The sequence below is a fragment of the Dasypus novemcinctus genome, chromosome 10 (genome assembly GCF_030445035.2).
Source record: "Dasypus novemcinctus isolate mDasNov1 chromosome 10, mDasNov1.1.hap2, whole genome shotgun sequence".
NCBI lineage: Eukaryota > Metazoa > Chordata > Mammalia > Cingulata > Dasypodidae > Dasypus > Dasypus novemcinctus.
The window spans coordinates 85801917-85824653 of NC_080682.1; the positions used below are offsets into that span (position 1 = coordinate 85801917).

General features: G+C 40.7%; 1 protein-coding gene across 1 annotated transcript in view; it reads left to right on the forward strand.

Moving 5' to 3' along the window:
• The window catches only part of NRIP3 (nuclear receptor interacting protein 3), a 24586-nt gene extending 7030 nt beyond the window's left edge, over positions 1-17556 (forward strand). The window contains exons 2-7 of the mRNA XM_004470259.4: positions 9270-9431; positions 10072-10154; positions 11625-11764; positions 14060-14112; positions 14227-14321; positions 14618-17556. Of these exons, the coding sequence (XP_004470316.1) occupies positions 9270-9431; positions 10072-10154; positions 11625-11764; positions 14060-14112; positions 14227-14321; positions 14618-14633 (549 nt within the window). The 3' untranslated portion in view covers positions 14634-17556. The remainder of the gene's footprint in view (positions 1-9269; positions 9432-10071; positions 10155-11624; positions 11765-14059; positions 14113-14226; positions 14322-14617) is intronic.
• Positions 17557-22737: the final 5181 nt, after the last annotated feature.

Consider the following 22737-nt stretch of genomic DNA (forward strand, 5'->3'; position numbering starts at 1 on the left):
TATTTGGGGTAAAACTTATAGTTCCAGGACTGTGAAATGTCCAAACCAAGGCATCATCAGAGATACTTTCTCACAAAAGTGGGCCTATGCACTGGAGAACCTGGCATACTGCCATGTGGTGATCAGGCATATGGCAGGGCTTAACTACTCAGCCTTAAGCTGCTCCTTAGGCCCAGTCCCTTGGAGGCCTCTTTCTGTGTGTCTATGCTCTGCTGATTCCAGACTCCTCTCACATGGCCAGGTCAAAATGGCAGAGCTCCTTTTTCCTATGTGTCTCTTCCTCTGTGTCTCTGTTTATATAAGGCTCCAGTAAGAGGGCAAAGACCCAAATTGAGTTATACTTCAGTGACATTGTCCAGTCAAAAGGGTTCCACATCCACAGGAATGGATTAGTTCAAAAACATAATCTTTTTCTTATTGGGATTCATAAAAGAACTCTGAACTGTCATACTTCACATCCAAGAACCTCAGTGAATGCCAAAGAGGAAAACTCAAAGAGGTTTACACCAAGACATAGTATAGTCAAATTGTCAAAAGACAGAGAATCAAGAAAGAAGTGACTGTTCACTTACAAAGGATCCTCAGTAAGATTAATAGCTGACTTTTCATCAGAAACAGGAGTTCAGAAGGCAGTGGGATGGCATATTCAAAGTGCTGAAAGAAAAAACTCAGCCAAAAATTCTATATCCAGAAAAGCTATCTTTCATGAATGAAGAAGAAAGTAAGACATTCTTAACCAAACAAAAGTTAAAGGAGTTCATTATTAGTAGACCTGCCCTACAAGAAATGCTAAGGCTGAAATGAAAGGACACTAGACAGTAACTCAAAGCCATATGAAGAAGTGATAAAGGTAACTATAAAGGTAAATATAAAAGCCAATATTATTGTACTTCTGGGTTTAATTCCTCTTTTTCCCCATATGATTAAAAAAGCAAATGTATAAAACAGTAATTATAAATATATGTTAATGGGCACACAGTGTATAAAGATGTGGCTCAGGCAGTTGGACACCCACCTCCCCCATAGGGGGCCCCAGATTTGGTTGCTGGTGCCTCCTAAAGAAGACAAACAAACAATGAGCAGACATGTATATAGAAGAGAAGGAAAAAAAACAATGAGCAGACAGTGAGCAAAAACAAGCAGACAACAAGGAAAAAACCAAGCAGACAATGAGAAAAAAAAATGAGTAAGACAATGAGCAAACAATGAGCAGACAGCAAACAAAAATGAGCAGGAAGCAGATGAGGCTCAAGCAGTTGGGCGCCTGCCTCCCAAATGGGAGGTCCCAGGTTCAGTTCATGGTGCCTACTAAAGGAGACAAACAATGAGCAGACATAGAGCAAAAGACAACCACCACCAGACAATGAGGGGAAAAAAAACAAGCCAAAGAAAAGGTATAATCTGGGGAAGCTGATGTGGCTCAACTGATAGAGCATCTGCCTACCAATTGGGAGGGTCCAGGGTTCAATACCCAGGGCCTCCTGACCCATGTGGTGAGCTGGCCCACACTCAGAGCTGCCAAGCACAAGGAGTGCTGTGCCACACTGGGGCATCCCTGCGTGGGGGTGCCCCACGCACAAGGAGTGTGCCCTGCAAGGAGAACCACCCCGCATGAAAAAAGTGCAGCTCACCCAGGAGTGGTGCCACACACACGGAGAGCTGACACAGCAAGTTGACACAACAAAAAAGAGACACAGTTTCCCAGTGCCACCAAGTGTGCAAGCAGACACAACAGAACACACAGTGAATGGACACAGAGAGCAGATAACGGGGGGCAGACAGGAAGGGGAGAGGAAAAAAAAAGGTCTTCACTAGTTCCATTTAAAAAAAGAAAGAAAAAGGTATAATCTATGACAATAACAATATAAAGGTGAGGGGATAGAGATGTATAGGAGCAAAGTGTTTGTATTCTATGGAAACTAAAGTTGGTATTATTCAATCTAGGTTGCTATAAGTTTAAGTTGTTAATTGTAATCCCCAAAGTAACCACTAAGAAAATAACTTGAAAATTTGCAGAAACAAAAAAGGAAAAGGGAATCAAAATAGTATACTATAAAAATATAAACTAAATTTAGAAAGGAAGTCATGGAAGAATTGAGGTCTAATACATACTGCAACATAGATGAGCTTTGAAAACATGCTAAGTGAAATAAGCTAGATACAAAAGGACAAATATTGTATGATTCCACTTATATGAGGTATCTAGAATAGCAAATTCATAGAGACAGGAAGTGGATTAGAGGTTAGCAGGTTTAGTGGAAGGGGAGAATGGGGAGCTTGCTTAATGCAGGGGTTCTTATCCAGGGGTCCATGAACCCCCAAGGGGTCTGTGGAAAAATTTCAGGGTGTCTTAAGCTGAATTGGAAAAAAATCAGCTTATTATTTTTATTTTCTCTGACCTCCAGTGTTGAGTGTCATAAAACTATCTGTTGCTTCATTCTGAGAAGGGGTCTGTGGTTTTCAACTGGCTGGCAAAGGGGTTCATGGAACAAAAAAAGTTTAAGGGAAACGGACTTTGGCCTAGTGGTTAGGGCGTCCGTCTACCACATGGGAGGTCCGCGGTTCAAGCCCCGGGCCTCCTTGACCCGTGTGGAGCTGGCCCATGCGCAGTGCTGATGCGCGCAAGGAGTTCCGTGCTACACAGGGGTGTCCCCCACATAGGGGAGCCCCACGCGCAAGGAGTGCACCCATAAGGAGAGCCGCCCAGCTCGAAGGAGGGAGCAGCCTGCCGAGGAATGGCGCCGCCCACACTTCCCGTGCCGCTGATGACAACAGAAGCGGACAAAGAAACAAGACGCAGCAAAAAGACACAGGAAAAAAAAAAAAAGTTTAAGAACCCCTGGCTTAATGGGTACAGAGTTTCTGTTTGGGGTAATGAAACTTTTGGAAATAGATGGTGGTTATACATCATTGTGAGTGTAATTAGCACCACTAAATTGTACACTTAAAAATGTCATTTTTTACGTCAAATAACCTATCATAAGTAAAACAAAAAACAGGAGGTAGGCTGGCTTTAGTGTATGGGTTGGATTTTCCTCCTGTTGTTAGTGGTTCCAGTTATGATTATCGCTAGTTGTGTGACTTTGGGTTTCTTCTCTGGGAGTAAATGCTACAAAGAAGGCAGGTCTCTGTCATTTCCCCCTATTTTCCAGTCTAATCCATTCTGTGGACCACAGATATCCCTTTGTTTGATCCAGGCTGTTTTCATTGTGACATGGGTAAAGGGAGTGAGAAAGTAGCTTTGGAAGTTCTTGCTCAATTCATGGCTCTATGGCACCCTGCATTAGAGTCTGTTTCCTCTCACCTCACTTTTTGTCCTACTCTACAGCATGGTTAGAAGAGATGTTTAAGCAGACTGGGTGCCAGATTGAGGAACCTCAGCTACTTCCACCCAGAATACAGCACTACCTACAATGTCCATTTTCTTCAGAGGTTCCTGATGGTGATGGGAATAGCACAGTTGAACTTGCCTGTTAGGGTTTAGATGCCTCTGGCAGCCATATATGAAGAACAATAAAGTATCAAGGACTGTTTAGGTTAATAGTTGTCTTGTTGAGTTTAACATAAACTGTGGCAAGATACATGGCAGAAGGATGACTTGAGAATTATGTCCAAAAGTCCACCATGGTACCTGAACAACCCACCTAGCTAATTGAAGGGGATCAGGAAAGTAGAAGAGAACACTTGGAAAGTCAGTATTTCATTAAACAGAGATGAAAACCACTTAAGCACATTTACAAAGCAGCAGGTCAAGGAGTGGGAATGCAAGTCATACAAACTATTTAATATACAGATAGTGAAGGGCTTTTGAAAGAAGCTTGGATCAGCTAGATGGTGTTCATCCAGAAGCACTTTCTGAGCAAATAAGAAATGTTCATTCAGTACTGCGTGAAGAGCTGGGAATATTAGTGTGATCAAGACAGTCAAGGTCCCTGGCACTCATGGAATTAACATTGCAGTAGAAGCATTGAAATAGTAAGCAAGTAAATAAGCAAAATAATTGTGGATTTATATTTATCGTAGAAAAAAGAGTGGGATGTGTTAGTAACTAAAGAGGTGGAAGACCTACTCTAAATAGTATGGTCAGGGAAGGGGTCTCTGAGGAAGCCACATTTGAGGTGAGACCTGACTGGAAAGGTGAGAACAAGCCAACTATTTGAAATGTTAGAGATAAAACATTCTAGGCAGAGGAGACAGCAGGTGCCAGGGTGTTGGAATGGGAAAAGGTTTTTGAGCAATGAGGTGAGTGTGGATGTTGCTGAATAAATAAATGGGAGTGTAGTATGCATGGTAGTTGGAAGAGATAGGCAGGGACCAGATGGTGCTGAACCCTATAGACCATGGTAAGGAGTTTGCATTTTGTTCAAAGAACAATGGGAAGCCATTAAAGAGTTTGGAATTAAAAAATAAATTATCTGATTTATATTTTTGAAAGCTTACTCTGGTTGCTTTGTAAAGAATAAAGAATGTATTGAGAAGGATGAAAGAAAAGGCAGAAGACAAGTTAGGAGGCTGTTGCAGTACAGATAAGAAATTATTTGGGGCTTGGATTAGATAGGAGGTAGAACAGATGGGAAGACGTGGATTGATTCCTGATATGTTTTTGAGGAATCATCAGTAGTGCTTGGGATGGGAGGTGAGGGAAAGAGAGGAGTCAAGAATGGGTGTGTGATGGTGCCATTTATCAAGGTTGGTAGAAAGGAAGTAACCCAGAGTATTAAAAATGAACAGGACTTTGGAGATCAAAACCCTTTTATTACTGATGAGTAAAGTGTAGCTTAGAGAAAGGTGATGCTCAGAGAGAGCAATGATTTGGCCAAGGTGTCAAAGGGTCATTCAAAGTAGAAAGCCTTCAAGAAGGAATAATTAAAGACGAGATTGTAGAGGAAAAAGAGCGGATAAAGTTAGTAGAAGATCTCAAATGCTAAATTGAGGCTTTTGTGTTTGATACAGCTAGAAAGAATCACTATAGGGGAAAAAGATCATGAAAGTAATATTTTAGGACATGGCTTGAATTTCACATTAACAGTAGAAATGGGGAGGAGAATATGAGTGGTGTTAAGGAGCAGAATTTCACTCTCTGATATAAGGAGTAAAGGAAACAGTGTACGTTTTGTGGGAGGTGTTAGAGGACCTTTTAAGTATAAAGTGCCTGTAGAATGTTTCAGTAGAAAAGTTCAAATATGCTGTTAGATCTATGGGTCTAAAACTCAAGAGTGAAGTCTATGCATGAAATAGAATCATTATAAGTAATTTATGCAATGAAAGTAGATAAAATTGCCCTGGGAGGGGAGCAGATGTAGCTTAAGAGATTGAGCACCTGCTTCCCATGTACAAGGTCCTGGATTCAGTCTTTCAGGAGGGTACCTCCTGAAAACAAACAAAAAAACAACTCATTGGGGGGCAGTTGTAGCTCAAGTGGTTGAGTGCCTGCCTCATTCCCCATTACCTCCTAAAAAAAATGCCCTCAGAGAATATATAGAATGGGAACAGGGCCAAAGATAAAATGATGTGGAACACTAACATTTAAGAAATGAACAGAAGATAAGGAACCAATGAAAGAGACAAATACAGAATAGACAGAAAGTGGTGTAAGAAGCCAGTAGAGGAAAGTTTCAAGAAAAATAGTATTGAGTTTACTGCAGCATTGTTTCTAATGGCAAAAAAAAAATGTGGAAACAATGTAAGTGTCCATTAGTAGGGAAATAGTTAAATTGAGGTACATTTGTATCACAAACAAATTCCTGTTAAGCCAACTAGTCTGTGGTACTTTGTTATAGCAGCCCTGGTAAACTAAGAAGTAGGCAAATTGCTTTTACAGCTAGATCCAAATATATATAATAGCTCAAACATAATAGTTTTTTTTTTTTTCTGAATTAACAGTATTAGCAGAAAGATCTTCAGGACAGCCCTCTTCCATGTAGTCATTTAGGGATCCAGGCTGACAGTATAGCTCTTCTTTCTTCAACATGTGGCATCCAGAGTTAACCTAGGGATCACCTTCATTCCAGCCACTTTGAAAAGGAAAATAATATAGAAGATTGTGTACAGGAGATTTTTATGGGTCAGGCTTAGAAGTGCTGCATGTCACTTCTGCTCACATTGCACTAGCTAGAACCCAGTCTTAAAGCTATACCTAACTGCAGGGAAATCTAGATCTTCCCAGGAAGAAGAGAAGAACATGGATTTTGGTAAACAACTAGCAGTCTCTGCCATTCCAGAGTTCTGTGAAGTGAAATGATATGAAGCACTTAGCTTTCTCTAGTCTTGATCAGTTGCTACTTTTCTGTCTGCTTTTCAGATTCCAAATTTTTGCCCACATCTCTTTTTTTTCTTGTTTCTTTTACTGTTCTCTTTATCCTTTTGGGTTTAGGTCTTTCTTATTCCTTTACTGTCATTTCAGTGAAATTTTGGTTGAGGGCAGAGGTAAATGTTCAGTTATGCTGTCACTTAAAACATGGAAGCTGGCAGCGGACTTGACCCAGTGGTTAGGGCGTCCGTCTGCCACATGGGAATGTGGAGCTGGCCCATGCGCAGGGCTGATGCGCGCAGGGAGTGCTGAGCCATGCAGGGGTGTCCCCCACATAGGGGAGCCCCACGCGCAGGGAGTGCGCCCCATAAGGAGAGCCGCCCAGCGCGAAAGAAGTGCAGCCTGCCCAGGAATGGTGCCTGCACACACGGAGAACTGACACAACAGGATGACACAACAAAAAGAAACACACAGATTCCCCTGCTGCTGACGACAACAGGCGGACAAAGAAGATGCAGCAAATAGACACAGAGAACAGACAACCAGGGTGGGAGGGGAGAGAAATAAATAAATAAATAAATCTTAAAAAAAAAAAAAAAAAAAAAACATGGAAGCATAGTAAAAATAACCAAAGAAAACCACCTGTGAGGGTCATATGGGTTTATTGGCTGCAAATTTGTAACCCCCAAATATACTATGAATATTTTTTCATCATAAAATTGAATGAAGAGAATTATAGGTACTGATATATAAAATGCCTTTCATATATTAAATGAAAATAGAAAATTTCAGAATAGTATGGTCATATTTTTTATGTATGTTTGTAAGTGTATTAAAAAGGTTTGGAATGATATACTTCTAAATCTTAATAGTCATTATCTCTAGGGAATGGGACTGAGAAGGGGTTGAGAAGTTGGGGAGGCTTGCCCTTTTAATTTTATATACTTTACTGGTATTTGAATTTTGAGCATGTATGCTTTTGAACCTTTTTTTTTTTTTTTTACGTACTGAAGAAAAGAACAAATAAATAGCAAGGCCAGATGTCCTAGAGAGGGCTGAAAATGCCTACTGGATTTAGAAATTAGGAGGTCTTTATTGGTATAGTGAGGTCAGAAGTGATTTCAGTGAAAATATAAGATATCAAGAAACAAACATAATGATTTAGGTTCGTTTGTTTTAAAGACCATTTAAGACAAGGGTGTGTTTAGAAGAGAATGTAGAGTTTAGGAGGCAGGATTTGAGGTTTCATAGGGGAGCTTTCTCCAACTATATGAGAAACTTTTAGTATGTTTTACAGCCTGAGGAGAAAGGCTCCAGTAGGAAGTGAGGAAAATACAGAGGAGGCATGACTTTCAACGAGAATGATTTTAGAACCTTCTTATCTGTCCAATGATGATTAGGCAAGATTAAGAGTGACCAGGTAAACCTGTGTTCATTAAGAGTAGTGAAGGAGGCCCCCCCCCCCAACGCCTTTGATTAGGTGGGAGGGCTTTGATTAGATAGCCTTCGAAACCCCTTCCAATCCTCAGTTCTATAAATCCAGTTTATCTGAGTTGGTCCTGTTAAGTATGGGCCTGATAGAAACAAACACTCTGCTTTAATATGGCTTTAGCTAGGAATTCAGGCTTATTAGTGAGAGGGATTAGAAAGAATAATTTGTGTTTCTTTTGAGGAGCAAAACGTTCTCTCCATTTCACATCAGAAAATCTGACAGAGTTAGCATTTCCTCTAGCTCTTTATCAAACTAAGATGTTCTCATTTTCTTTATAAATGCCTCCTCCTCCCGTTTTCCCAAAGATACTAATTCAGATTTTGCTTTGCTAAGAATCAGTATATTTTGGGCATCCATTTCTTCATCTCACCAAGGTTACAGTGAGTCATGACTCTGACTCCATTCTTCCTTAGAAATATGTAAGGTGGTCGATAATGAAGTCCATCTCCAATTTTACCCTCTTCTCAGGGAATATTCTAGGCTTTGGCCTTCTAGAATTGGAGTGCCATCTGCTTTGTATTAGAAGTTTAGGGTTAGACTCTTTCCTTTAAGAGATTTGAATATTATTGTAAACTAGAGATAAGATGTTTGTGTATAGAAAACACTTAAGTCAAATTACTATTTTTCAAGAAATGGCTTATACTTCCTAGAGACCACTTTGGGTAGGAACAATAGAGCATGTTTATAGCTGCCCTAGGAACTCTCCTAAAGTCTGCCAGAGAGCAGACTTGAACTCACACACCTCAACCTGCTTCCTAACATTAGGTATCCTAGCATGGATATAAAGTCTAATTAAGTCCCCTGCCTCTTAATCTCTCCCCCTTATATATACCCACTTTATGGCCTGATAAAGAAGGGGAAATGGATGGTATTTACTTGGGAAGAGGAGCTAGATTTGAGGTCTAGAGGATGTCAGTGAGGATGATTCCTGTGAGTTCTGCCAGGTTCCACCAGAGAGTATGAATTACTGTTTTCCCAATCCTTTTCATGGATGACTCAGTCCCCAGGAAAGCCAAGCCACTGAGACATATGCAGACTGGGCCCAAGAGATAAGACAGTGTAAGAGTGGGTCTTGAAATAGAAGCAGACAGAGCTTCTGACTACCAGGGTTAGGTAGGTTTCTTTGGCTTCTGAGAATGGCATGCACCTTCTGTGCGGCACTAATTTAAGATATAGAAATCACTTATTCCACATTGACTAAGGCTGCTTTCCTCCTGAAATGCCCTTGTGAGGGGAGGGGAGGAAGCGGGCCCAATAGTCGGAATCACAAGGGTCCCTCAGTTCTCTTTAGCCACAGAGTATTCACTGACTCTATCCACATTTCCCAGGGTCCCCTTTCGTTCACTTAGGGTGGCTTACTGAAAATTGGTTTACATACCTGCTCTGAAGCCCACCCCCCACTTGAAGGAAGAAGCAAAAGTAGCCCAGTTATGTGATGGTCTTTCATTATTTCGGTGACACTTGGGGGACAATGAGAGAGGGGGAAGTATCCTGTCACTAAGAAACCTCTGCTTTCTATCCCTCAAGCAACCACATAACATTCTGCAGAGGCGCCTCATGGAAACCAACCTGTCTAAGCTCCGAAGCAGTCGTATACCTTGGGCCTCCAAGACCAACAGACACAATCAGTCTAAGTCTGAGGGGCTAAAGAAGTCTGAGGATGATGACATGATTTTGGTTTCTTGTCAGGTAATGTTCTGAGAGTAGCTTTCTAGAATTTTCTAGAAAGCAGGTTTTGTTTTGTTTTTTTTTTTAATTTAATTCCCCTCCCCTCCCCCGGTTGTCTGTTTTCTGTGTCTTTTTGCTGCGTCTTGTTTCTTTGTCCGCTTCTGTTGTTCGTCAGCGGCAAGGGAAGTAGAAAGCAGGTTTTGGGGATCCTCTATGATCCCAATAATGGGGTACTCTCCTCCAAATGCTGTAGAATTGTGGGAATTCATAAATGGTCTTTATTTGGGGCAACTCATTGCAACTCTGGAAGTGTAAGCAAAAATTTTTTGCATGCATGTGCATCTTTATGGGGAAAAGGACCAAAGTTTTCATCAGATTTGCAAAGGGATCTATGATTTAAAAAAAACAAAAAACATTAGGTGCTAGATAGAATGAAACCCCAAAGTTCATTGGACTGCTCTCAGCAGTTGATTCAGCATGAAAGAGAGTCACTCAAAGGCAGACTCAGCAGTGGATAAGGATGGAACAGAGTACGAGTCCATAATTGTAAGAGTGCTCTCCAACTCTTTCATATGATATCTGCATTTTGCTCTCTGGATCTCCCTTTCCCTTTGCTTCTTAGCAAAGAGCCCCTAATGAATGGTACATTTTCTCTCTATAGTGTGCTGGAAAGGATGTGAAAGCCTTGGTTGACACAGGCTGTCAGTATAATCTCATCTCTTCAGCCTGTGTGGACAGATTGGGGTAAGTAGCCACTTGTGCTTGGTGAAAATCAGGCACAAACATACTCTTTCCCTGAAACAATTTTGTGGTTACAAATGAGGAGGCTCTTCACAGAGTCTCTAAGAGAATTGTGCAAAGGTCAGATATCAACTGGTACCAGAGACCTTAATAGAGGGGAAGAGTGGTGGGTTGTTTGGAAGCTGGTAGAAATCATGAGCCAGACAAGCCTATTAAGTTTTGAGCAAAGGCCTCTGGAATCTGGAATGAGGTAACATGAGCTTCATGACTCAGTGTGTCCCTGCTCTGATCCACCAGATAATAAATTAGAAGGAGTTGTTGCTGTTCCCCAGATGAGTAAAAGCAGTGATGTGGTTGTCCTCAACTTACTCAGGTTCCTTCTGGGATAAATAGGGTGGGTAGTGGGAAGGAAGTCTAAGGTACAAGTGCTCCTGTGGGAAGAATCCTGAGCTTTTTAGGTGGTAAGAGATGAGATGTAGTGCAATGTGATGGCTCCAGAAAGACTAATAATGTCCTGGTGCATAATTAGGCAACAGACTGTCATGATTCCAGAAAAATTAATAACCAGGTGTAAAACTGCAATTACGTATTTTTTTAACGGGCTCTAACAGCAAAGTAGAGGAAATGAAGGAAAGCAGAAGTACTGGCACAGAAAGTCCATAATTATTTACCTACCAATCTAATAGCTCAGGTGCTAGTAGTTCTGGTTTATATAATTGTGTGAAAACTTTGTGCTGTTTCTCTCCTTCCTTCCAGAGATAAGTTAAATTAATTAGAACTTTCTCCATGGTATTCTTGCTGGCACCCACATCAATGCACTTAAAAAATTAGTACCTGCCTCCATTGACCTTATAGCCTAAGACAAACTGGTAAGGATAGACAGCATAGAAAGGGCAAAGAGAATTAAACACAGCATCTTCTAAAACTATGGATTAACCTGTCTACTCTGAGATTTATTACCCACAGATGGGTAGAAAAGGACATATTAACATGCCTCACACATAGGCAGAGATGTTAGGAAGCAAATTAGAATTATCTGAGCATATCAGCTCTTCTCTTTCACCAATACAGGTAGTAAATGTAAGGATTTTAAGAACAGGAGCCTAATCATTAGGGTTTTTAAAAAAAAAGTTGTCTGTGTGTGTGTGTGTGTGTGTGTGTGTGTGTATATATATATATATACACACACACATCCCTGGTATATTTAAAACAAAGTGTTAAAATAATTAGTGTAGGCCAGCTAGCACTTTTTCTTTGTTTGTTCGTTCGGAGGTTCCAGGGATTGAACCCTGGACCTCGTACTTGAGAAGCAGAAACTCCACCATGAGCTACATCCCTTCCCCAGCACTTTTTTCATAAATTAATCTCAGGAAATCCCTAGAGAATTCTAATTGTGGCTCACAAGGCAGTCATTGCCAGATTCCACCAGAAACCTCTGCCAAGGGGATTCCAGTCTCTTCCTCTTTGGTGCAGACTCAAGGAGCATGTCAAATCCCACAAGCATGAAGGAGAGAAGCTTTCTCTACCCCGGCATCTCAAAGTAGTGGGCCAGATTGAGCATCTCGTGATCACACTGGGCTCCCTACGCCTGGACTGTCCAGCAGCTGTGATTGGTGAGTAGAATTGGGGACTGAATCTATGGACACCTGATGTAAACCCACTCCTTAACCCAACCAAGACTTCATGAAATCTTTTTTTTTCAAGTTGTTTTTTTTGGTTTTTGTTTTTGTTTTTTAAAGAAGTTTTAGATTCCATAAATAATACACTAAAAATATAGGGGGATACTCAGCAAGGTGATGCAACAAAAAGGGAAACAAGTGAAAACACAGAACAGCACGCAGCGAATGGACACAGAGAGAAAAAAAAACAAGACACGGGGGGGGATAAATAAAAATAAATACAGACACACAGAAAAATGCACAGCGAATGGACACAGAGAGTAGACAGCAAGCAAGCCACAAGGGGAGGGAATAAAGAATATAAATATACGGCGATGCCCATATACCCCACCCCCTCCTCCTTCCACACTTTTTCCCATTAACAATCTCTTTCATGAGTGTGGTACATTTGTTACAATTGATGAACACATACTGAAGTATTGCTACTAACCATGATCAGTAGTATACATTAGAATTTACACTTTGCACCACACATTTTTATAGGTATTGACAAAATGTATAATGACCTGTATATGTCATTACAATGTCATTCAGAACAATTCTGATGTCCCAAATGCTCCATGATACACCTCCCTCCCCTGAGAACCTCTGGTAACCACTGCCTTTATATCAATGTTATAAGATCTTCCGTTGCTGGAATAATAATGCCTACTTTAATCCATAGTTGCAATCCTCCCTTAATGTTTGTTCATTCCTTAATCTTGGGGATTTTATGATGGTGATGCCCACTCTGTTTCTAATTGAGAGGGAGCTTAGATACAAACTCATGAGATCTTATGCCTATAAATATTGGCTTCTTCAAAATCTCAAATTTTACATTCCTTTACTGTAGATCTTGTCCCAAACTTTGCCCTCCAAAGCACTAGATGGACCATGAGCTACATTCAAGATCTGTTGAGAATTACTTAGAAAACAGAGTGGGTAGCTCCTGAGGAGAAATTCAAGGGGCAAGAAAACAAGCATTTTTGTGTGTAGGTTAAAATAGTCCCTGAAAGTTTTCCATGAACTAATTGGACATAGCAAGATCCTCTTACTCTTTTCACCATTAATCCTTTTTTTTTTTTTTTTAAAGATTTATTTATTTAATTTCCCCCCCTCCCCTGGTTGTCTGTTCTTGGTGTCTATTTGCTGCGTCTTGTTTCTTTGTCCGCTTCTGTTGTCGTCAGCAGCACGTGAAGTGTGGGCGGCGCCATTCCTGGGCAGGCTGCTCTTTCTTTTCACGCTGGGCGGCTTTCCTCACGGGCGCACTCCTTGCGCGTGGGACTCCCCCGCTCACGCTGGGCGGCTTTCCTCACGAGCGCACTCCTTGCGCGTGGGGCTCCCCCACGCGGGGGACACCCTTGCGTGGCACGGCACTCCTTGTGTGCATCAGCACTGCACATGGCCAGTTCCACACGGGTCAAGGAGGCCCGGGGTTTGAACCGCGGACCTCCCATATGGTAGTCGGACGCCCTAACCACTGGGCCAAAGTCCGTTTCCCTACCATTAATCCTTTGATAGTTTCTCATCATCTCCTACATTTGCCCTCAGGGACTCTATATAAACTATTCTAAGTTAGCGGGTTTTGTCTAAATGCTTTTCTCCTTTAAAATTAGAAAGACCTGGATGTGAATCCTGGTTCTGTCACCCTTTTTAAACTATCATGAGCAAATTCCTTAATATAATAAGTGTTCAACAAATGTTTGTTTGAAGGATGAATAGATGGATGGGATTTGATGGTGATCAGACTGACTTCTAAAGCAGCATGGAGGGAAACGGACTTTGGCCCAGTGGTTAGGGCGTCCGTCTACCACATGGGAGGTCCGCGGTTCAAACCCCGGGCCTCCTTGACCCGTATGGAGCTGGCCATGTGCAGTGCTGATGCGCGCAAGGAGTGCCGTTCCACGCAAGGGTGTCCCCCGCGTGGGGGAGCCCCACGCGCAAGGAGTGCGCCCGTGAGGAAAGTCGCCCAGCGTGAAAAGAAAGAGCAGCCTGCCCAGGAATGGCGCCGCCCACACTTCCCGTGCTGCTGACGACAACAGAAGCGGACAAAGAAACAAGACGCAGCAAATAGACAACAGAAGCGGACAAAGAAACAAGACGCAGCAAATAGACACCGAGAACAGACAACCAGGGGAGGGGGGGAAATTAAAATAAATAAATAAATCTTAAAAAAAAACAACAACAACAAAAAAATAAAGCAGCATGGAATTACTGAATCTTAATTTGGAGCTTCTTTTTTTCCATTAGATGACAGTGAGAAAAACTTGTCCCTTGGTCTCCAGACTCTCCGATCCCTGAAGGTAGGATTGATTCCAGTTTTCCTTTGATACTTCCTCCCTGAGGCAAGGGTCCTCTTAATGGGATGGAGCATAATGGGTCATTGACAGTGACCAGTGAGTCTCCTTTGTTTTCAGTGCATCATAAATCTAGATAAGCACCGGCTGATCATGGGGAAGACAGACAAGGAAGAAATCCCTTTTATAGAGACAGTTTCCTTGAATGAAGATAAGTGAGTACCCAAATGGGTCAGATCAAGTCAAATCCATCTGTGATGAGTTGGGGGTGGGGCGGAAAGGGGGTCTCAGACAGGATATGGGGTTCTGTTATGCTTTTGGTCTCCAGTCATACTACAAGCCTATCCCTCTCCACCCCGAGAATTCATCATCCTACAAAACTCGCAAATCCCCACTAGAATGAGCAGTGATACCACACAGAACGTGGTGGGGGAAACGAGTAGCTTTTAAATCTAAATTTTACTTACCATCAGCCTATATAATTTCTTCTGATATTTCTTTCTCATTTCAGCACTTCCGAAGCATAACTACAGACCGCAGCGTGTCTGCACATATGCACACACATCAGGTTGACAGATTGAGAAAACTGGGTTTGAACCAAACGCAGTAGCAATTTGCTGTGGACCAAGTCCTTCCCTCCAATAGAAGCTCCAGGGGCTCCTCCCCACCCAGACCTCTCTAGACTTTAGTCTGTGCTTAGAGATATTGTCTGGTTATAGCCATTGTTTTTTACTCCTTTGATCACTTAATTTATAGATCTTTTTGACACTCTCTGATCTCCTATGGCCTATTTCTCTGCTTCTTCCAGGAATTTGCTTTTATTAGCCAAGTATAGGGGCTGCCAGGTTCTTTCTCTCCATAGACACACTTGCTGCTTTTCCTATAGTTAAATGTACAATAAACAGAAACGTGACCTTCACCTTCTTTCAACTATTTCAAAGAGGTATAGTATACTTATGTCTTGGAATTAGGATTTCTTCTCATTCATTGATTTCTCAAGTGTGAATTTATCTGAAAGAACTCAGAAAGATTATCTAGTCCAACCCTTTCTTTTAAAGTCCAGAGAGGCAAGTAAAGCCTAAGTCATATACTAAGTCACTGGTAGAAAGAAACATAGAACTTAGATCTGACTTCCAAGCCTAGGCTATGTTTATTCTCCCATGCTGCCTCATTTGTCTCCAAGCCTTGACAGGAGAGAGAAGAGGTGAGTGTATATAAAAAGGTAGGGTAGAAAAAAATATGCTTTGAGGCTAGATGCTAGGGGGATCTGGGTAGCTATCTCTCTTATGTGCTAAGTCCACTAAAAGTCCCTCACCCCAAAACATGATATTCAAACATCCTGGTGCCTGACAGCTGAGGGTACAAAGATGAATGATACAGTCTCTCACTTGGAACTTTTTGGAGGGGGGAATATGGATGGAATTACAGAATGGGGAAGGAACAGGAAAGGAACATTGACCCCTCTCTAAAGATGGAATTGAAGGCTTCAGTAAATAATTTGGGCATCATTGTCAGATATTTTATACCCCCAAGATTCAGTTACTGTTTTTGCCTAGCCTGTTTTATGCCTGCCAAAGTAGGGAAAGGAAATGAAAAAATTAATGTAGATGTGAGTAGACTAAGTAGAATCAGTTGTTGGGGAGGCCTACCAGGGGAAACCTTTCTAGGTTGGAAATAGGAGATGAAACTTCCAGCCAGGAAATTGAAGGATGGGAAACTGTTCAGCTCTGGCTTGGTACAATGAGAGGCAGGTCAAAGGCTGGCAGTGTTAAGGACAGCTTTTTCTAACTGTCAAATATGTCCTGACTCCTCTCAAAGGGTTGGGGAGATCACAGGAATTTCTTGAAGCTTTTTTTATTGGGGTGTCATCTTAGGTATACAAGTGTCTGTAATGGAGTGTCTCCTTCAATTTGGTCATAAAAGTGTTCAGAGAAGTATGAAAAATAACCAGCTGTGAGTAGCCCTTTAAGAGATTCCAAAATCTACCCTGGGTTCATAGCAGTAGTTCCCAGAGTGTTTCATGATTCCACTCTAGTCTAGTTCTCAACCATTGCCCTTACCAAATGACTCTTTAGAACTCTCAACTTTTTTGGCCTCACAGAATCTTCCCAAAGACTAGAATCTTGGTGACCCCCCTTTGAACAGCTAGATAGCTCTACTGAAGTTAGCTATCACTGAGCTTCACCAGGCTCCCTTCCTCTCAGCCTGTATAGAGGAAGCTAGGGAAAACTAAGTACAGCCACAGTAGAGGGAGGACACATCTGACAGTCAGCTGATCCCAGGGTTACCAGCCTCCAGCTTTACCCCATTCTCTTACTTAGGAGGGACCTGTACCTTTCCACTGAAACCTCCCCATTGTCTTCCCCTACTTACCATGGTACCATTTTGGCCTGCTTTTTGTCCTAGGAGTGAGTTGAAATATTTCACTCCCTAATTTCCTATTTGAAAGTTCTACTCTGACCTTGATTCTTGGCCACAAATAAGGCATCTTGGCCTGGCTTCTCCTTATTTGGATTTTTGTGGACCAAGTGAGGCCAAGAACTATTAGGTTCTAAAAAGATGTGACTGCTTCTAGCCCTTTGAATTAAGAGTTATATGGTGTTAGGGGAATGATCATATGACCTTTAGAGATCCTTCCAGCCTCTGAAAGTCAGTCAATGATCTTCCAATTTTGTAATAGAAACAATTGGGGCGATCCAAACTTAAGGTATAACAGTCGAATTCAGTGCAGTCAAATTATTTGAGTTCTCAAACCAAGTAATTATATTTTAACCCCCAGCCTTGATAGGGCACATAAAAATGTCCAGAGACAATATGGGAGGTCTTGAGCATCACTAGCCTTTTAAAAATGCTGCCAAGTCGATTATTCTGATAGCCCATATCTCCTTGATGGTCATGAGGGAGCAATGGGACTGCTTTTGGGGAGTGGCAAAGTAAGTAAGTGAGGTCAGTTCTGGGTCAGTTCTTCCCCAAATCCTAGAAAATTATCTCTGTGATATCTCTGATAGAGGGAGAGCAGGTATCTACCCAGGTCTACAAGAAGTAACCTTGTAGGACCAATACCTATCCCATTCTTTATTCATTGTCAATCTCTAATACAGGGAGTTTGGAAAATTCTTGTTTTTATCATTTGGTATTTCTGTGCCTGATTCATCTGAGGAATGAATGTTTTCTGGATTTTCTAATTCCTTGCCCTGCACAGACCCTAACTGGTAAGATTTTCTGTTCCTTAGCTCCAAGAGTATATAGAATGGATTTCCTGGTATGTCAGCTACCCTCACTCTGTATAATAGAAATATCTTTCCAGGCTGGAAACGTGGAGATGAACTGGATTCCTCCCTCCTTCTGATGCCCGGCCTCTGCATTGGCACTTTATTTGTTCAGTGTTTCTGACTGTGTTGGTTTTTTTTTGTGAGATTGATATAACAATAAAGTGAAATCTTGCCCCTCCGTGTGCTTGTCTGACAAAATCTCTGTATCAGGACCCCAGCCTGGAAGGTAGGGGAGACCAGGTATAGCTTAATTACAACAGTGTTTCTCTCATAGGATCTTTTGAATTATAGGCTTTGTGTTCCTCAGTTCCTCTATTGCTACTAACCCTTCAGCTCCCTCTTACTAGTTGTATGTCCTTGGGAAAATTACTGAACTTCTCTAAGCTTGGCTTTGTAATCTATAAAATAGGCTTATTGAGAATGTCAAATGAGATAATCTTCCTAGAGTGGTAGCATACACACTCAAAGTGTTAAATATGAAAGAAAACAATATTTTATGGAAGGTCAGTCAGCAGTGTGTGAGAGAATGCTTATTTCTAAAGAAGGAAATATTCCTTTAGTTCAAACAAATAGGAGAGGTGTAGGAAGGGGAAAAGTCTAATGAATTTTAATATATGGTTGAAATCATGTGTATATGAAATTCCAAATAAATGGATTTTACAGATGATGGAAACTTACCTTCACCTTTTAAATATTAATATTGTTATTATTTAAATAGTATGGATAAATAGTCCACAAACAACATGCCTTAGCTATGACAATGGCCATCACAATCTACAATTATGGTTCTGCTACTCAGAAGATAATACAATTTGATTTAAAAAGTTTTTCTGTTTTATTTTTATTCATTTATTCCAAATATGAAAAATGAAAATATGCTTACTGATTCTAATCTTAGACAATAAGCAATAGAATCAAGATTCAGAATATCTCAACAGATGAAAGCCACAAAATTAAGTTTTCACAAAGTAAAAAATACATCCTGATTTTCATTTTTTTAAAAATATATTGCATTTGCACAGTGGGGGAGAATTTGGATTTATAGAAGTTTATGTGAAGAAACTTTTGGTGCTTTAGTTGATTATACATTCTATATTTAGAAGTATTAAAGACTCTGTATAGGGATGTCATTTGTAAAACAGGGACATGTATGCAGTTTGTGGAGCATCCATAAAAGATCAATGGTAACATGATTATTATAGCTTCAGAGCTGTCATGCAGAAAGTGTTCTTTCTGGTACCAGAAGGCAAGCATTACCAATAGGTATAGGTTGCAGAGGCATATCCTGACTAGACAGAGGAAAGTCTCTACTGTAAATCAGGGACTATGCTAACCCCTGCAAAGAAATAGTATTGTTCACAGTTTTGCAGAAGGGAAAGCTACGGTTCACAGTAATATCAAGATAGAACTATTTAGCACAATGATATCAACTGTCTCTAAGTTATCTTTCACTGAAAATGAAAGGTGGATATCATTTCCTAGCCATGTAATGAAAAGTATTTCTGCATTGGATGGAAGGTTGGGTAAGGAGACCTCCAATGTCATGTTCAAAATTATTTGTTATAGGACAGCTTTATTAAATAGCATTGTGAATCAAATGTAGCTTTTGTTGACTCGTGGCTATCACTATGAACATAAATACATTAATTTGGACTGAAACTAGGAGCTTTTCACCCAGCTTTTAAGGGTCATAGACAGCTGTTCTCAAGAAATCAGAAAGTACAGGCAAGCTAGTCTGTGTGTTATAGCTCTGACTTCTTTGTCAGCTACTGCTGCTTTCCATTGTCAGTTTATCTTGAACTATAATATTTTACTATCTTGTTTTACTTGTCTGGATAATGACCTGCTCATGACTCAGTTTCTCACATGGTATCAAGTGCATGGGCAATGTACAGGTGTTTTTGGAGAGACCTTTTAATTCAAGGATTGTGGTAGGTTATGGAAGATTGCAGCTGCCAGATACCTGCTGAGAATGGAAAAAAAGCTGGGCCTTTATCTACTTTTAAGTAGTAGCTTGCCAAAAGGTTTTCATGTCCTGATAGAAGGATAGCCTTATTCCTTCTTTCCACACTTTCTTAGACTGTTTCCTGGACCTATGCCTCTTCCAGAAAGTCCCAGCCACCATAATAATGAGGGAATTTAAACCCTGTCATTGTTTTGTTATTTTTTAAAGAGGCTCAACATTTTATTCATAATTAAATGAAAATTAGTAATACCTGAAATGCCATTAACAAACCAATATAACCATCAATATTAGGTCTTGATATGAGTTTGGAAAAAATGGATCTCTCATATATCATTAGATGCAGTGCAAAATGGTAAAATACCATCTTTTCAATAGCACTGGTGAAAAAGCCTTTTTATATAAACCTAACAGACTATGTATTGGATCTGTATGTGGAAACTAAAATAAAAAAGGCACATGGCATTTTGAAAGCTGCCATTGCTTTTGCTGGAACCAGAGTAACATCCCAATTTGTAGTTAATCCAGAAAACCTTACCCTCCAGGGAACCCAGATGCTCTGTTATTGAAGGGGACCTCCATTTTATGTGCACATACATTAAACCTTGCCAGTTGCCTTGAACAGGGAAAGTAGGTTGGGGAAAGGGTGTATGGTTGACCTAGTAGAGATACTTGTGTTTGCCAGGGAGAGACTTGCAGGGCATAGGGAATGGGGACCAGTAATTTTCTTTACTGTGAGCCTGGATAACAGGGATTTAAATTTGCTTTCAGCAGTTCGTAGACTAACATGGGCTATCTTGGGGTTATGTTAGAAATGGTGGACTCCTCAGATACATTGGAAGACCCTTGTATTGTATTTGTATTGTATTTGTATTATAATGATTCTCATCTTGCTTATTCTAGAAATATGTAAGGACATGAGAATTTGATTGGTGTTGCGGCGGCTGCTCATGTAAGAAAGCAATTACCGTTTTTGACAGCCCTACAGAAGCTGTCCCCTACCTTTCTGAGCTCATAATAGTTTATCTGTGGTATATAGGAACCAACTGGGGAATAGGAAATATATTAAAGTGAACAGATTTCTTAAAGACAAATTAGACCACAATAGAAAGGGGCCTATTCTGAGGCCTAAGGAATGGTAGCCAGAGAAGAGGATCCAGCTGTGAATACCCCATGAAAAGTGGAATTTCAGAAATGGTAAGGGGTGGGAGAAGGGCAGGATTTGAAAAAAGTGACAATTAGAAGGAAGAAAAACTGGGATGAAATTCACAGTATCAGCCTAAGTCACATCTACAATTGGTAGTCAGATCCAATATCTGGTGAATAGACCACATGCTGGGAAGAGCAAACCAGTCAGACATGTCTGACCCCCTTAACAAAACTCATGTTGACACCTTCTTAAAAATGGTGGACTGAAAACACAACTACCTCCGGAAACCCCACCAAAATGATGGTAAAGGAATGTTAAGTGACATAAACCTATGAGGACAAAGAAAATGGGAGAAGAGATAATGGCATCCAAGCAATGCCAACACAATATTTGAATCTAGAAAGCAAAAAAACAAGCAACACTTAATTTAGAGCAGAGAAAACAGAAACCTAAGGGAAGAGGGTGGAGTCACTAATGATAAATACATTTGTGCTGCAGAACCCCAAAAAGGCTCAGGAACTGGAGGCATCAATTATCTTGGAAAGGATTGGAGGGCTGAAAACAAGATAACTGAATGAAAGACTATAAAGTATGTTAGACTGGAGATCCTCACCCTTTGTTTATTTGTTCATCTGTTTATTCATCATTTGGAGAAGTGGGACTATGTGGAGCCACTAGGAACAACTGGGAGCTGAGCAGAGGCATCCTACTGAAAATAGATAATTAAGGTTTAGCATTCTGAAGCATGAGATCACCAACCTCTTTCCCTGGTTTGGATCCCAGAACCCTTTGAGGACACTGCTTCCACTGCAGTCTTTTCAAGGTAGTGTTTTTTTCCCATAGTCCTCCTATTACTGGTCCTAGAGGTGGAGTAAATGCTGTCCTTGTTCCTTATTACTGCTTTCAGACTTTTTCCCCCTCCATCTTCCCTTAAGACTTCCCAGCTTTGAGGCTCATGCCATCAAATTATATCACCAACTTCCCTTTACTGTTGCTATCATCTACAGACCCATAGGGACATTCCTTCTCACTAGTCCTGATTTAATTCTTAGCAATTTAATTATATACACGATGATCCTTTCAACATCCTGTCATATTGGTTCATTGAATACCAGTTTTCTACTGGTCTTATCTGCCATTCACTCCCATGGTCTCTCTTAGATCTTCTTAATATCCAAAACTGTAAGCCCTCCATAATCGTAGATTCATGTATCTCATATTTAACTACCTTCTATCTTTCCTGCTATCTCCTAGTAAGTTGACTCCAACAATCCTTTAACTACCTCCTTTTCATTGTCCCTAACCTCTTTGAATTCCTCTCTTCCCTTTTTAACCAATTTAAATTTCCCGGGCAACCATTATAATCATTCACTTGCATATTCCTTTAACTCAGTTTACCCTCTCTTTGTCATACTTTGTAAAGTACAACTTTAAAGCCAGCTCTTTGCCTACTCTTACCTATACCTGTGCAGAAACCATGCTGATTGGTCTCACCTTAAAGTCTTGTCCATAACCTTCAAGCTTCTAATGCTGCCTGGAAGTAATATTCCCCTAGCTCATTCACCCTCCCATTCTCCTAGATCAGAGGTTGGCAAACTTTTCTATAAAGGGCCAGATTTTAGGCTTTGCAGGTTAAATGGTCTTTGTTGCACTTACTAACTCTGCCATTGTATAGAGAAAGCATCCATAGGAAATATGTAAATGAATGAATTTGAATTTTATGTAATAGCTAAGTGTCACAAATGATTATTTTTTTCAACCGTTTAAAAATGTAAAAACCATCCTTAGCTTGAAGATCAGATAATACAAAAACAGGATTTGGCTACAGGCTGGAGTTTGCTGGGCTCCGTCTTAGATTATTTCACACACCCTCTGTTCTCAAGCCTCCAATGCCTCCTTCCCCATTCTCACTCTCAGATGTTGACCCTACTTTCTACTTAAGAAGACTGAAATAATCAGAAAGAACATCCACCACTCCTACCATATCTACCCTCTACCAGCATCTGTATGCATATGTTAAATGCTGTATAACTTACTTATTGTTTGCTTATTGTCTGCCTTCCCCACTGGAATGTTAGTTCCAGGAGGCAGGGAATTTTGTCTGTTTTGTTCACTGACACATTCCCAGTGCCTAGAACAACGCTTAGCACATAGCAGATGCTCAACAAATACTTGAATAAATAAACACTATCTGCCAGATCAACAGACAGGAGTTCAGACTAAGGTTCACAATAAGAAACTCCCAT